General features: G+C 34.5%; 1 protein-coding gene and 1 long non-coding RNA gene across 3 annotated transcripts in view; one reads left to right on the forward strand and one right to left on the reverse strand.

Moving 5' to 3' along the window:
• The window catches only part of LOC145664391 (uncharacterized), a 225,148-nt gene that overhangs the window by 64,627 nt on the left and 142,854 nt on the right, over positions 1 to 17,667 (forward strand). The window lies entirely within an intron of this gene.
• The window catches only part of LOC145664390 (melanization protease 1-like), a 266,717-nt gene that overhangs the window by 37,019 nt on the left and 212,031 nt on the right, over positions 1 to 17,667 (reverse strand). For both annotated transcript variants that reach the window (XM_081731054.1, XM_081731053.1), the window contains exon 6: positions 998 to 1,096. In XM_081731054.1, the coding sequence (XP_081587180.1) occupies positions 998 to 1,096 (99 nt within the window). The remainder of the gene's footprint in view (positions 1 to 997; positions 1,097 to 17,667) is intronic.

The raw sequence follows: 17,667 nt of genomic DNA on the forward strand, positions 1-17,667 counted from the left end.
TAAAATATTAAAACTTATTGTGATTATACTCTCAGAACGAATTTGATTGATTAAGAGTTAGTGATAATCTATATTGTTATATTTGTAGATTTAGACAAAGAAACACAGTTATTATTTACATCTATGAACACAAAAACAAATATTGTTTATAGATATATTCGGATTGGTTTTATAAAAGTCTCGTAAAGCAATCACTTCAAAATTTCCGAATCACTTTAGAGAGACAACACGACGTAATCTGGAGTTGATGAATTGAAATTAGGATGTAAGTAATATTTGAAATTCGAAAACATTCCGTCTATAAGCTATAGACAGTTAAACCATCGTTCTTTACGCTAACACGTTTATGAAATATGTGCCAACATATATTTTCTGTAACTTATGGTATGGTAAATGTCGTCATTCTTCGTAACTTTGAATATGTTACGTGAAACTCATCAGACGACACAAAAATGTATTCCCTGCTCCTTACAAATCAAAATGAGCAGAGGAAACAGAGAGAATCGAGAAACAGCGGAAGTCTCAGAGAATCAGAAACACAAATGTTATTGATGGGTCATCACATCAAAAACCATCTTAATGTGATTTAAGTTTAAATCTAAAATTTTCAATTAAACTCATATCCACGAGGCATTCAATTCAAAAATCATGGTATTTTAAGTATGTGCATCTACTGAGTAATCAGTTTGGAATCATGGTTACATCGAACTTCAAGATTGGTTACTTGGTGTTTATTTAGTTTTTGTAGTATTAGATCTTACTCGTACTAACCGATTATGTCCCATATAAGTTATTTATGAATTTCAAGAATAAGAGCTAGTTACTTGAATGCTGATTTAGATATCTCTGATAATAAGCTCTATCATCTGAACTACCTATCACTATCTTTAATTTTATAGTGTTATACTTTGTTTATATACTGTATACATGCTTAATTTATAAATATAAAATTATTTCCTCAAAACAATAATATTCCTAGAGCAAAAGCCGTACTTACTCATATCAACAATACCCCATCCAGCAACTTCTGCCTTTTCACCTACAAGATTCTTCGTCAAAAGTTCCGAATGTGGAAAGCATATAGGTTTCACCCAGGCTGAAAAACATCATTGCACTACAAATGTCATTATTATATTGTTCTCTACTTAATATTTATATTATAGTGATAAATCTGTTTCCATAAATAACACAATCACATTTTTATATGATTATTAAGCATCTCATTTTCATGAGTGTACAGAGAAGAAGTAAAAAATAAAAATCATAACTAACCTGTACTAAACAATAGTGTAAAAGTTGGTAATTACCGTCGATACAGAAACATAATTAAATTTCCGAAAACAAAATATTGGTTGAGAAGTAGTCAAAAATTCACAGTGAACGTTTATAATAAATCCAAATCAACCATAATCCAGGGTTTCCAAAATAAAACTAGCCTTGAAAATGTTTTTAATTCTAACACTAAATTCACACTTGTTAATAGACGGGAGAAATACCCCTTTAAAGAAGATACTAACAATGGTCACCGTTGGCGTCGATGCAACGCTGTGTTCGGTTTATCAAACTATTACTCATGTGGAGCAGCTCTGCCTGACGGAAGGCAATAGTATTGTTTTCAGTGTTCTTTCTGTGTGTGAGGAAAATTTTAGTACACCTAATCCTTCAACTTGCCCCACAGGGAGTAAAATCATACGATCCTGAGGTCAAAAGATTTCTCTAGATCTGCTTACGTCCTATCCTCACCAAACCCTCATGAACTAATGAAAAATTTGCAAGTGTAGTGTGTGCTGTTACTCCATTGTGCTTAAAATACCTATACAGTCTTTCATCTTCTGTGAGTTGATGAAGAAATGGATGAAATTGGTTTTGAACATAAGGTGTGCACCAACAGTAGATAAAAATTGTGTTATGATTCGGAAACGGGAAGTTGCGCGCCAAATACCAATCTTGACATTATGTATCGCCTGTTGAACGTACTGATAGGATTTGTTGACGCATAATGGTGCGTTTTCTGTGAGTTCACATATCAAGACAGACTGATTCAGGCCTCATCTAAAGAAACCAAAAACTTAGGATTCAAAAGTAATGATTCCACTTCATCAAAAACTACCGGCAGAATTCAGTACCCGCAGGTTTGTCTGGAAACTTTAACTCATGCACAACATAAATTTGTAATGATACTGTAGTATAGTTCAGACACTATAATTTCTCAATTCCTATTTGTGCAGTTAACTGGCATTGAGATTTTATCGGACTTTCTGTAGGCTATCATTCACTTGAACATTATTTTCAAGTGTTCTAAGTCTTTCCGGATAGTTACAATGTTATTCGATACAAAGCCTCTTTCTAGTGACTTTTACACTAAGTTTTACTTTGTATATTTGCTGAAGTTTTGTCAACACACTCCCATTCTTAAACTTCTGTGCAAACAGTACAGCACTCGTTTTCCATGAATTGTGGTTTGCATAGTATTCAACAATGAAGACACGGTGATTTAGCGTTAGCGCCATTTTGTGTTGTATTCAATTGCTTAATAAACGTGTCTGTCCCTCTCATTCAAACAGCTAGTTGCTGTTCGTATCCGTTCATGTTCTTCACACACCTAATTGTCTACGTCCCAATATCTAATGATCTCTTTGCTATTTAGCTTACGTTTTTACGAAATCCAGAGAACACTTTTTCAAAGTAGTTTGATTGTGACTGCCCTATAATATGGAAAATGTAGACGTTTAAGATGAATGGAACAACCGTGAAGAACACGTACAACTTACCTAGAGTTTCAGTTAAAGAAATAAACGTTTAGGTGAGCACAGTTAATGACAGAAAAAATATAAATGTAAATCTTACACAGAGTGTAGAAACAACTTAGGATGATACATGTTAATATCTAATAAGTTTCTTGTATATGAGACAATAACAATAACAAATTGAGTGCAGAAATCTTTTTTTTTTTCAACTAAAGGAGGAATAATCGATTTTTTAACATCTCTAAAGTATATTTAAATGACTGATGTATTTTTGGCAAACCTGGACTTGAAACAATATTATATTAACTAAAACTTATTACAAGCAAAATTCTAATGTCCTTGTATAATTCATAAGATTGATTAATTATTGTAGTTTAATGCCTCTATTCAGAACCGACGCTGAATGAGACGGGATCTTCCCCTCAAAGTGAGATCCAAACTGTTACAAGGAATTGTATTCGAGGTAAATACTCCTTCTGGAATCGACCTCAGGACCACGCGCACAAAAAGCAGATGCATTATCTACTTAATCGAAAGGGATTACTAAATGCAATGAATGTGTAAATTACAAAAAACTTAAAGAAAGCTTGTTTTATTGGAATTTTGCCGTCCCGCACGACTCTTTCCACTTTTAAGGGTCTCATAGTGTATTTATTTTAAATATCCACTAATTTGCTGCGAAAACAAGGACAGTTATTTCTTTCTCTCAAAGCTGAAACCAAAGTTCGATTCCTTGTATACACATATAATATATTATTTAAATGGAATGACAGGTTTTGAAAACGGAAAGAATAAGATGATTTTATAATATAATGAGAAGATTTTCAATAGCGCAATACCTATGAAGAGTATTTGCTCGCATTAATCTAATTGAATAAGATCCTTTACAATTCTAATGATCGTTTGTTTCGGGCGTAGTTACTTGGTTCTGCTTAGTTGACTTTGAATGAGTAGTAGACAGATCATTATTAGTTTATAGAGCAGTAAAGATTTAACAGAGACTATGTAGTGTATTTATCGAAGACAATTTGAAGTATGCACAAAGTTTAAAGAAATGGTCACATATAAAAGATCCCTGAATTAACCATTAATCTTTGACGGGTTTCGTACGCGTTCCAAATGCCAAATATTTTAGCACTATTTCAATACAGGTTAAAAGATCCACACTCTTCCAGTTGACAGAGAAGGTCAAAAGATTACGCAGAAATAGTTATAGCTAATATAATCTGTGGAACCTGCAAATTCTATGCCTTATTCACAAAAGGTCTCCATTGAATTCTGTCCTTTGCCAAATAGATAAAGATTCTACTTTCTTTTCCTATTTTTACAAAATCCATCTTAAGGTTAGTTTAAAGGGACAAGCTTTGCTGATAGATGTCACTAAAGTCTTCGTATCTCTCTCATGTATTTTTTACCTTTCATGAAAATTCACGATTTCTCTTGCAAATTTCAACCTAGAGATTTCAAAGTTTTCGAGAAGAAGCTTCATAACCCATCGAAGTCAACAATCTGTGCCAATTTTTTATTTAGAATTTCCTTCAATGTTGAAATGGCTTGTTTGTTAAAAGGGATATCCAAACCTTTAACAATATAACTCTTTCAAAAATGAAGAAAATTCTAAATAAGAAATCGGCACAGATTGTTGCCTTCGATATATTATGAAGTTCCTTCCCCAAAAATTGGAAGTCTCTAGGTTGAAATTTGTAAGAGAAATTGTAAATTTTCGTGACAGGTAAAATACACATGAGCGAGATACGAAGACTGTTGTAACATCTATTGGCAAAACATGTCCCTTTACACCAACCTTAATATTGTCCTCCCATCAGCGCCTAGGTCTTCCGAATGGTCTTTTTCCGATTGGGTTTTCAGGTAAAGTTTGAATTCGTTTCTACTTTTTTTTTTCATTCTGTCTACATCTGTCCACTCGAAGTTCCTAGGCGTAATAAAACTAGCAACGTTATTCAATTCCTTGTTACAAAACTTCCGCCATTCTTCATTCCTGCCCAACCTGGATGCAAATATCTGCTTCAGAAGTTTGTTTTCAAATATTTCCAATCTGTGTTCTTCTCTCAGAGTATGTGTTTCACAACTATGCAGCACAGTAGGCATAATAATTGCTTTATATATTTTAAGTTTCAAATTCTCCCTAAGACAAAATAATTTAGAATAAATAATAACACAAATTGCCAGTTTTCAGACAACATTAAATTTTTGAATATGATTTTCGACTGTTAACGTTGATTCTAGATAAGTATTCACTTTGTCGAAAATGTTACTTGATATTTTACAAAAAAATATTTATATCACATATAAAGCAGCACAACTTCAAAAAGATTTGAAGAAACACGTTCTCAATAAGCCCAACCACAAAGGAAGAATTAACGTACGGTATTAATGAATTTCTAGTGGATACATCTGGTAACACTTATAAATGCATGACATAACAAAATGACAACTGGTCGGTTAACTGTGTATCAGGTATGCTACATATTCGGATTACCTTTTTACAAAAGATTATATGAAAGTGAACAGGCAGATGGGCCACCTAAATCTTACTGATAAATTGCTAACATAAACAAAACTTATCACAAAGCACAACACTTAACCAGATTCGAACAGAAATGGCAGATCCAAACGAATAATCACAGAAGAAAGAAAGCAACACGAAGTGGATTGTCACCCACAGCAGCCAAAATCAAGGTAACTGAACATTTTAAGATGTCCACATGACAGTATTATAAAAATTACGTTTATGTTCGTGTCACCAGTGACTCATTAATAAACTAAGAAAAGGCGATCCTGAAATATGTGTTGAATTTACAGAAGGTTGGGCTGTTAATATTTAGAATGAAGTTGTACTGGAAGAAGGAGTGCTCTGAACAAACGGACAAATGCTTCATGTCATTGGAAACATTAACAGACCCATAGACGAGTCTGTGATTCATGTAGCTACTTGGATTAGCTTTATGCAATATCTAGCATTGGAATTGTTTTTATGACATATAGTGGTCAGTTATAGCTGTTCCCAATCCACAAAGCACTCTGTGTTCATAGGTAACAATACGAGCATTATTTGGATCATTGTATCGAAAACACCAGCCAATGAAATGTCCCCTCACTCAACTGACGTTTTGCTTTGGGACTAATTCAAGGATAAAGTCTTAATACGTAATATTTAAGCAATTTACGATTTCAAGGCAGCAATATCGTTTTCTTGAATCCCTTTATCTGGAAAGTTTTCAGAGTTCTTTTTCAGATCGATAAAGGATGGAAGTTAAATATAAGTCGGTTTCTCTCCATAAACGTCTTTACATCTTTATTTTAACCGCTTGACTACCACTAAGTATGGCCTGTACGTAATCGAGCCTGCATTCTTCCCTACTATTACGTACGGCCCATACGCAGCTGGTTCCAACGGCTGAATAGAAAATATTCCTGCATGGTAATGGCCACGAAAACGTACGAATGATTCTAGTCGGGGAGGACCGAAGTCTACGTGTTGCCGTGACATTATTCGAGCATGTAACTTTTGCAAGCAATGAGCAAAGCACGAAAGTTATGTCATCTGTTGCTAAGAGTGCGAATCCTGCTATTTGTGAGAAGTGTGTTCTTGTTCTTGTGTACTTTTCATCACAAAAGTAGTAGAATACGGAGGAAGAGGAAGGTTATATTTCGTCAGATTATGTTGCAATGATTACAAGAGACCCAAATGTTAACTGCAATAATTTTAAAACAAGTATGGTATTAGTAACCGTTTGATGATTTGTTTGAACTATTTGTTGCCTAATGCTCTCCACTTAGTATGGTCGTGACGTTATGCACTGTATCTACAGGGCTGGAATCCGATTACTTTTCGTTATTATTATTATTCCCAATTCAAAAACTTATCATATTGGCTGTATATTAAGCTTAATTAATAAATAAATATAAAGTATCTGTTCGTCTTAGCATTAAGTTTCACTTTTTCTTTATCTTTAGCATGAAAGCAAACATATGTTTTAATGAGTTCTTCGTAAAATTTGAAATTCTAGTGTGATATATATATATATATATATATATATATATATATATATATATATATATATATATATATATATATATATATGTTTTATGCTTGTTTTTATGTTTGTTTATGTTTTTAATGTATACAAAATCACACTATTGACGGCATACTTTTAAGTAACTATAATGAAGAGACATAGGATACTTACAATTTTTAATGCATGTGCTAAAGGGAGGGGGAAGAAGAGAGCTCAAAGGGGAAAAGGTGAACTAAAATGTATGCCAGAAATACAGTATCCCAAGAGCTCCTCTTGATAGGAAGATAAAACTCAGTATATTAACTTTTTTTTTTTAAAAAAAAGAAAACTTGATATATGCATATAACTTGCAATCTGGAAAAAAAGTACTGCAGGGGTAAGACACCTCTATTAAGTGGGAAGGGATGACGTACAAAGAATCTAAAATGATTGATATTTCAGTGTCAAATCCAAAGTTTTTGCAAACACTGAGATGAATTGTGATATTTCCGAAGACATTTAAACATACGTTAGTCAAGAATGTGCACACCAACTGGCCCAAAAATACACAAGGACAACGCCGAATGCATTGTCTCTTATCACTTCACTTAATTCTTTATTTTGAATGGTAGAGCATAAAACTTATTCTTCCCATGGGAAGTCAAGCACTTCTGTTAGTATTAATAATATAATTACAATTTTACAAAATATCTATCTTTAGTATATACTGGCACTCAGCATTTCATATTTCTTATAATAGGAATGTTATATAGTTAACAACAGGAATTCAAAGAGAAGATTGACATGATAACAATAAAAAAATAATAAAATGAATGTTTTAAAATACTTTTTAAATAGTACAGAAAATATAATGTAATGTGTTTGATTATTGTAAAAGCCAATAAAGTATAACATAAACATTTCATAACATATTCAGAATGTTCTCATTGCGTTCAATTCAAGATCATAAAATCAACATATGTGAAATCAAGGATATATAAATTGTTTACTTTCTGTAGAAAAGAATTAGTATTGTTATTAATAACATTCACAGTCAGTAACCGAAAACAGTAAATGATTCATAGTTTGATAGGCTTCATTGTATGTTATCGAATTTCATATAACGATTTTTTTTAAATTTTAGATTCCTCTTTATAAGTGCCACTTACATCTCGATTAGAAGAATCACGTACTTCAAGTGTAATTCGTAATTATGAGGTACGAATTATACACACACACACACATATGTATATATATATATATATATATATATATATATATATATATATATATATATATATATATATATATATATATATATATGTATATATATAAGTATTTCTATTGTCCATTTTACATTCCTTTCAGTTGCACAATTTTACTGATTCAACACTTCATAAACTACATAAACGCATTTTAAACATGTCATAATTTCACTACATCAGTATTGTTATTTCAAAATAACAAAAATACATTTGAAATTTTTACATGCTATTGTAATGCAGAATGGCAGCAAATAGTTAATAAAATTAAATCTGAAAACATGTTTACAAATACCACAATAAGACCTTTTATATTGTATATTGTTGATATTGCAAGCCTGCAGTTTGAATCTCTATGTTAAATCTATTCATATTAATTGTGGTTTAGTAACACTTAACTAGTATTGACTATGCATACGATGAAAAGAAACTAACACGAAATGTAAAGTGACGTAAGAATAACGTAAGATCTAGCAGTGCTATTAATATTAATGGTTTATTTATATCGTTTTTCTCAACGCAAGCATAAAACATTAAATGCGAAAATAAACATGTGTATGTACGCTCTAAACACTGGACTTGTTGTTGGCTTCTGCATTCAAGGTTCTTATGCATTTTACAGATATATGTGTATATAGTAACACATAGTAGCACAAATCTTAATATTTTAGAAAATGTAGGAGTTTTCCATATCTAATGTATATTATTTAACGTAATTATTTACACTTCCAAAGACAATTAAAAAAATTTGTATAGATTATCTATAACATTACATATTTTATTCAAGATAGTTTAAATAAAAACAAGTATTAATATAGTTTATCCTGCATCATACTCAAGCAGTTATTCAATATACAATTCAAAATACTTTTCATTAATTTATCGTAAATTAATACATAATGGTATTTAAAATTTTACATTTTGTGAAGATTATAAAACTCAAACATAAAAAGTAATGTAAATAGTTCATTTATTGTATATATATACGTATATATAGTTCTACACAAGTAACAGGACAATCCAAAATGTTGGTATCACAAAATTATCTGTTTTCATATAATCTCAATAAATATTCTGTCATAGCAAATAGATCACTTGTCTTAAGACGCTTCAATATGCTCACTTTCTCTTTTTAATTTTAATAAATGACTTAAAGGTAATTAAAAATATAAATACTGTTTATAGTAAACCAGGTAGCGTCTACATAACGCTTTTCAGTGTACTGGTAACTGTTTCCAAAACTTTTGTAATAGGTCAGAAATTTGGGTGCGTAGCTTGTGATGTCATAATTTGTTGAGGATTTAATTTTATACACCATAAGAGAGATTTTGGAAGGCAGTTATTAGTTCATATAATATAGCGTTTAACAGATACTAATTGGCTTATTTTCTACATTTTGGGTATCCTTCATTGCCCTAAAGATATTCACCCAAATTCAAAAAAGTGTGGACCTCCTTCGTGGCTAAACGGTTAGCGTACGCGCCTTTGCCGTGGGAGATCCGGGTTTGACTCCCGGCGGAAGCTCATGTGGTTCGGATTCCACGTTACTCAGTAGGTCCCGTCTCATATAGCCTTGCTGCTGAAAGAGACGTTCAACTCAAAATCAACTCAAAACTAACGTTGATATTTACATAGAAGCCTTAATTGTAGAAGCTACTATCATTTCCTCTTGTCTTTCTTCTGCAACACTATATTTGGTATCGTTCGTCTTATGGAACATTTACCTGCCCTTTACCAGCATTAGCTGCGAGGATTGCATAGCAGATTGCGCGCCAAGCACCCATCAGAATAGAAGTTTATTCAAATTAGGAACTATTCTCTCTACTTTGTTGTGATAGTCAACGAAATAATCTCTGGAGCAGCAGTACAAACAGTTAAATGTTACAAAGAGGAAAATGTGTAGAAACTAGATGTAATCAAGCTGGAATGTACGACGAGCTCATGTTTATGTTCTGTGGAGATCACTATCATGACATTGAAGTGATGGAATGTCTCTCCAGAGAAAGGAAACTGGTTATTTTTCCACTTCGACACACAGCAATATTTCAAGGGATGGACTGACCTGAGCTGAGTTTTGTTAGCAAATAAGGATGTCACTGGTACTGGAATATTGAAGTACACCAAATGAACGACTGTTCTTGTGTGGAGAGAGTTTACACAATTATTAACAAAAATTGGTTGATATCAACATAAATTTCGAAGGAATATGGGAAACACTAAACGAAATATTTTAATATCATGTTTCGTGATGTCAATAGTTTCTTGGCAATCCATTCTAATCTTTATTTGCTTGCCACCTGCCCACCAACAGCGTAGTGATTTACAATATGGATACAAACTCACATGCTATGAAAACAATCATTTCAGTTACTACTATTCACTTTTACTAGGTATACTCATTCAAGATTATTTATTTCGTGACTCAAAAGCAACTCTGGATACCGAGAAACAATAGCAAACGATGAAGGTCAGATGTCAGATGCAGATGCTATACACAATAAATACGGATCCATCCACTTCAAAATCTGGTGCATGCGTACCCTACATATAATTGTATTGTAAGAAATAACGCTTCTTAACACTGCTTCTACGTTACATGACTTATATGTTTGGCATTTACCTCAAGAAGTTTCTGAAATATTAGGCGACTCATCTTTTATGTTTTATGAAGTAACATATTTCGTCTCTATATTTTCCAAAAAGTGCCCCAATATTCTTAGTTTGCACCAAATAAAGAGACCATTTGACATTAATATAATTAACAAGCGTCCTCCCGATGATTTCATATAGCTAAGTCTATAGTACACTTTCTCGAAGCGCGCTCTTTCGAGTGCGCGTGAGTTCATTTCTCATAGATCATTTTGTGCAACAAACGAATGTTCCTCAAGATAGTGCTTTAGTGTGACATTGTTTGTTGTCGTAGTCATAGAATATCCAGGCTTCTGTCCGATATCTGCTTTACAATTGTTCCCAGTATTTATTAATATTTCTCATCATTGGTATTTTTCGACAGCTTTAACTAACATTTAATCGCCATGTTCACTGGCCAAATTAAACAGAATTTCGGTGTTCTGCTGAAACGAACAGTGTCAAACAATCACTCTGACCTTTCCTTGTGAGTGGGAACCGAACATTCATAGCTCTCATTACTCTTTTGTTCGAACCTCTTACCTTTTTCGTGTTCTGTTCCAGCGCACTTGTACTGATCGTATTGCTCTCTTAAGAAAATTAGTCTAATCCGGTCTAATTTCAATATGGTTATCGTTCTCTCTCATCTGCTCATTTATCTCTGTTGAAGCAACTTGACACTGTTTATCACTGACTGAGAATTCAGCTAGCTACTAATACTTTACGCACTAGCAATGTTACTAGTTTTTGTGCTAAAAGAAACGAACCATCGTTAGCCAATTAATGTAAGAAATTTCTCCAAAAATATGACCCCACATGCATTTTCTTTCTGACTACTTCCTTAGCTTTGCTCTGCGTTATGCACAGATCTACGACCAATATGCAGCACATCCTCCGCGTTTACGTCCATGATACATTCGTGCTTACAAGAGTCTCAATGCTGACGCATTTGCATGGCTGTCTACGATTTTTGACCTTCCACCGTGAGTGTGGATGTTAAGACCAGGAAGACATGACTTCCGGCGTTGCTATGTCAGGACTTCCGACATTAATTTCATATGCTGATGGTTCCTAAGGTAATGTAGGCGTTGACTAACTTCGTTACAAATCCTGGCCACGACCCACAGCTCAGAATATACTCTGTATCATGTAGTTGAGCATTCACTGCCGAACGAACAGCAACTAAGTTTGCCCTTGATCATGTGCGTAAACTTTCACTATGTCGTGTGTTTATCTGCAACAACTCTCAAATCCTGCCTGCGGAATGTTTTTAGTAAATATTCACTTGTGCAAGACGTTTTCCTGAGATGTCATTGATACAGCAATAGGACTATGCCTTTGTTTTCCGCTGTGTTTCTGGACATGTACTCATTGCAACAATTGTGTCGACAAACCAGTCAATAAGGTTGCATTAAGAGCTATTACAATGAAGCACTTTCTTTGGTACTCGGATCTATGTACTTGTTTCGTCCAACGAATGTGCTTATTGACAAGGAATTTGATGGAGGCTAATGAAAATAATCTCTACTATGTTAAACTTATTTGGTTCAATTGCAGACCTCACATACTAATCACCGATATAAATTAATCCTTCCTCATTTGCGTTCAGGACAATTTCATCGCAGACATTCTTATTTGATGCGCGGCAGTAACTGTCTGTATTTTTAAAAAAACTATCGTTCCTGTGAATATTTAATATATTCTTGTAGAGTATCTGGAATAATCTGATCTTAGAGAACATTTAGAGCTAATTAATATTATAGCCAAGGTTTGAGAATAATTCTGTTTTCATTGACACTTTCACTTCATTCTCACTTTTATTGGTGCGATTAAAATACATAATGTTCTTAGTAGAATTGGCTGTTTTGTTTATCCTAGTAAACATTTCAGTCAACCAATCAGTAGCGTACTTGTTTCAAATGACCGCTAGTAAGATATTGCCAATGGAGATGAAACGCTTTTCCCGGCTTTCAGCAGTTTGCTTTCACTTACCATTAATAATTTTCCTTGGCTTCCTGATTCTAATACCTTTTTTCCTGCTTTCCATCTTTTGTTTTCAGATTCAAAAGATTTAAAAGCCTTATAAGATTTATGAGTTCTTCAGTCAAGCCTCCTTGTACAGTACCAAATAGATTTGGTTGAATAACAACGTCAGAGAACACCAGACTCTTAATGAATTCATGTAGAATTCACGAAAAGGAATCGTAAACACAAAGTGTTGCGGCCAAAACTCTGTAGGTCGAAATCTCTTCTAGGACAAAACCTTGAAAAAACAAGTTTTCGCCTAGGGGCCGCGATGGCTCAGTGGTAGAGCGTTCACCTCTGGTGCTTGGGGTCCCGGGTTCAAACCCTGCTCCCGCCAAGTGAACTTTGTGTTGGACAAACACCGTGTGCGTGGGTTTCTCGGGGTTCTCCTGTTTCCTCCCACTTTCTTCATTCCACCATTTCATTCATTTCTCATAATCACCGTCTCCTTTAGCCTAACCGGCATAACCGTGGGACGTAAAACTGAAAGATTTCATTTCATTTTTTTCAAGTTTTCGCCATAACGATTTCCCCTCTGTAGAAAGTTTAATATATTGCTGTAAGTATGTATATATTAAAATAGCGTAATTGCATTAAAATAATAGCGGAAGATAATTTTCAACGTGCTCTGCAATACTAATAATTATTATGTATGATAAATAATGTTACGAAGAAGAAAAGAAAGGTAGCTTGGCAGATACTTAATGAAAGCGTAGCAATGAAGATACTAAGAAGAAATAATTTCTCTAGATATTTACTACTTGAGTGTGTTAATGTGTTTCGAAACAGAGTTGTATGTGTTTCGAAACAAATTACATAAATCATGTTTACCAATCAACTTTACTATCATTAAGTGCAGTGTGACTGGCCTCTAAGATAATAAGCAAATAGGTAGCCAGATTCAAAAAGGCCAAATGGATAAAAGCACACTTTAAATAATTAATTCTAAACAAATTTTAAAGGTAAGTTGGTAGAGCTTAACACAAACACAACACACCACAAAACTTAAAAAAAGAGGAGGAGAGAGGAATGAAATTTTGACACGTTAATGGGAATAACACTACTATCTCCTTAATTTCAAGTTAAGAGTAAACTCTAATTAAACTGAAAAATTCGGTGAATGGAAACGTCAAGATTATGTTAATTTTGAATTGATATCTTATTGAAAACCAGCATTTGTAATCACACATACAAGTGTCAAAGTTTACAATGACGAAGTCATATCTGACCATAACCATTCTTAATGATGCTAAGATGAACGTCTCAGCTACCATTCGCATCTCTGTCGTGCCTGAAAAGAAAGAACCATAACATATAAAATGATAGCCACATACCTTTTCTTGATCCTTCCTCAGGTAGATGGAATGACAACAACGAGTTTCCGAAAACAGATAAATAATTTCTTTATATTCAAATAAGCAAACTAACTTATTATCACTTATCCACTCGATATTATATACTGAAGCCAAACACACCCTGAGTTTAATTTATATTTTTTGATAATGTTGATGATTAATTGAATTTCACAGTCTGTGCGCATTTCACTTCTGCCAGTTGGTTTCCAGAACAGTTCCTACGATGTCATCATCTCTTTCCATTGGTTATGATAGCTGCATTCACCATTCATATTATGAAAATTATCTTAGTACGGAGTTTCACTGCTTACACTTTCAGATAATGCATAATAATTGCAATTCACAGCATCTTCCGTACATACTGACAAGTCCTTCTCGTATAGAAACTGGTTGCACTTTAGGACTCCAACTGATGAGTAGGTACACTTCATGAACACAATCATGGACGATAATACACCATTTGTGTCTAGAACTAAGTTATCCAATTTTTTTTTTTAAAAAATGTGTGTTCAGATCCCATTGATTGGGCAAACTCACTATGTCACACATCTAATTTTGCTTTTCACGGTAGTCCTATCTAATACAGATCCAGTAGATTATACATTACCAACACAGTGTTCTACCTAATTGCAAGACTTTCCTAGGACAAGGCAACGTATCACTTATTTTGATTATTTAAAATATTTTATATAATCGACATTGCCTCAAATAATTCTCCCTCGTGTGTTGAGAATTATAAAACCACAGTTCCTTCTCATCTTCACTGGAGGCTATAAGGCTATATTCTATACTTATGGTTAGTCTTTCTTTAACAAACAGAAAAGAGACTCGAGAGTGTAATTTACCCTTACACACTTATTCTCTGAAAAGGGACTCGCAGAAATTGATTTCATCGATCTAAGAACTCAACAATAGGTCTCTCTGCCACCCCACCCTCAAACACTTTTCTATGGGATCTTTCTCTACTATTCTTCCAGAATCGCTCTTTGCTACCTCCTTTCTCTGTGAAGGGTGAAGAGAAGACCGGGGTGGATTACTGGCGACAATATGTCGTTAATTTCACTTCTTCATAATTAGTTGTTAATATTTTAACAACTCTTGTATCAATTTACATTTCAATAATGCATCATGAAAGTAGATACTTGTAGTTACAATTTAACACCACTCATTCTATAGTTCGATAAGAATTTAAATATTTAATCACAATTAAAGTTTAATGTACTGTGCTGCAACTCTGGATGAGCAGAAAACCACAAAAGCATATTCTTGCCTGGTGTGTAGACACCTGGTGGCAATACCTCGAGACTAACTATAAACAATCATTCATCTGATTTTCCTATATAGTCGAGTTGAACAGTTCTTTCTTAATATTTAGCGTACATAGAAATAATAGGGTTATAAGTTAAACATGATATACATGAATTTACATTACTAAAGTTCTATATTTACTAATAAACCTATCTGTTATATTGATATATACGAGGTTCTATCCAGAATTTTCAGGACTGGTGCTGCCATCTGGAAAGTAGTAGTAGTAGAACTTTACACCGATAGGTGGCAAGACTAGCATATCTGATGAGTGAGGAATGAGAGTGCACAGTTTCATGCAGCTAGGTTGTTATGTTGAGTTTCCACAGCGCTTTTCTCTGATACTCTGTGTGTGGTGTGTGGCGATTTTACGATGGATCCGTAAATAGAACAGTGCATGTGTATCAAATTCTGTGCGAATCTCGGGAAAAGTGCTATGGAGACCTTGCAATAATTCAACAAGTGTTTGGGGAACACAGCATGAGCCGTAAGCGCGTGTTTTGGTGGCATGCTCGGTTCAGGGCCGGCCGTACAGACATCGAAGACGATGCCCACACTGGAAGGCCCGTTCGCCGCACAACGCCAGTCATTGTTACCGAACTTCAACAATTGGTTCGTGAGGATCGACGTCGAACCATTCACGACCTTACTGATGAAGTGGAAATTGGTTATGGGACATGCCAACGAATTTTGACTGTTGAATTAGGCATGCATCGTGTCGCCGCAAAATTTGTGCCAAGGATCTTGACTGCTGATCAGAAGGCACAGCGTGTAGCAGTTTGCACGGAGCTTCGTTAGACCACATCTGATGATCCAACATTCTTGTCACGGGTTATCACCGGCGACGAGAGTTGAAAAGCAAGTTGAAAGGCACACTTGAGAGGATTCAAGAAGCATCGCTGGCGGTGATAAACACCCTCAAAGAACAGGACTCCCAGGATACGTTTGTTGAAGTTTGGCCACAATGTCTGGCGTTGTGCTTCTAACGACCTTCCAGTGTGGGCATCGTATTCGATGTCTGTACGGCCGGCCCTGAACCGAGCATGCCACTCAAACACACGCGTACGGCTCATGCTGTGTTCCCCAAACACTTGTTCAATCATTGCAAAGGTCTCCGTAGCACTTTTCCCGAGATTCGCACAGAATTTGATACACACGCGCTGTTCTATTCTTGGATCCATCGTAAAATCGCCACTCATCACACACAGAATATCATGAAAAGCACTGCGGAAACTAAACACATGAACCCAGCTGCATGAAACTGTGCACTCTCACTCCTCACTCATCAGATATGCTAGTCTTGCCACCTATCGGTGCAAGGCTCTGCTACTACTACTTTCCAGATGGCAGCACCAGTTCCGAAAATTCTGGATAGCACCTCGTAGTTCCTTCTCCTTGGAGAGGTCATGAACGAGTATCAAAACATGGCTGTTCTGACCACCGAACCAAACCTCTCAGTGCCGGAAAACACTAGTTAACAAATTTAAACTTTTTATTTGTTACATGAGAAAAATCACCTGATCTTAAAGGAACTTTTTGCGCTGAATTCAAATATGTACTCGGTTTCTCTCCATCACGTACAGTTTTCCCGTAACAGAGGGATTTTCGGGAAATTCCCTCAAAAATTTCCCTTTTTCAGATATTTTATTCCCCTAGCTCCTGTCCCCTTACATATAGTAACATAGAAATTATACCTAAGTATACCTTGATTTATATTTAATAAACCCTAAAAGTTTCGTAAAAATCGCTTTGTTCTTTCTAGAGCAATAAATATATTTGTATGTATACTGTGTGCACTGTTTATTGCACCTGATAGTAATGCTTTCAGATCTCCTGAGTTGGTGTAAAAACGATTTGCTTTATTACTACAAACACAGACATAAAAATGAATATTTACAATAGTCAACAACACACTTGTATTGCTCTCTGTAAATTAGAAACGTGTATAAAAATAGAATGTACTTCCAACGTATATTTTTTAAACGTACAGTATATGTATATCTTAATACATATATATACAATTCTCCAAGTTTTTTCGTTTTGTTCATGAAATGGTTATCAATATTTGTTATCAAATGTAACAGAATGCAAAAGAAAGAAAGAATGGAATACAGACTCATTGTTGACAACAATGAACTAATGCAGTTTGAATTTTCCACTACGGTATCGTTTCCCCCCTCCCCCCGCGCATTTCTTTCTTTCTTGTGTTCTTGACACCTGGTGAGGGAGTTTTGTACATTTTTATATTGACGTGTGGTTTAACACTACTTCACTTTCAAAGTTGTCTTTGCTGCTAAGAGTGCTTTCATGTTTGATCTTAACG

The sequence above is a fragment of the Thermobia domestica genome, chromosome 11 (assembly GCF_964235325.1).
Source record: "Thermobia domestica chromosome 11, izTheDome1.hap1.1, whole genome shotgun sequence".
In the NCBI taxonomy this organism is placed as follows: domain Eukaryota; kingdom Metazoa; phylum Arthropoda; class Insecta; order Zygentoma; family Lepismatidae; genus Thermobia; species Thermobia domestica.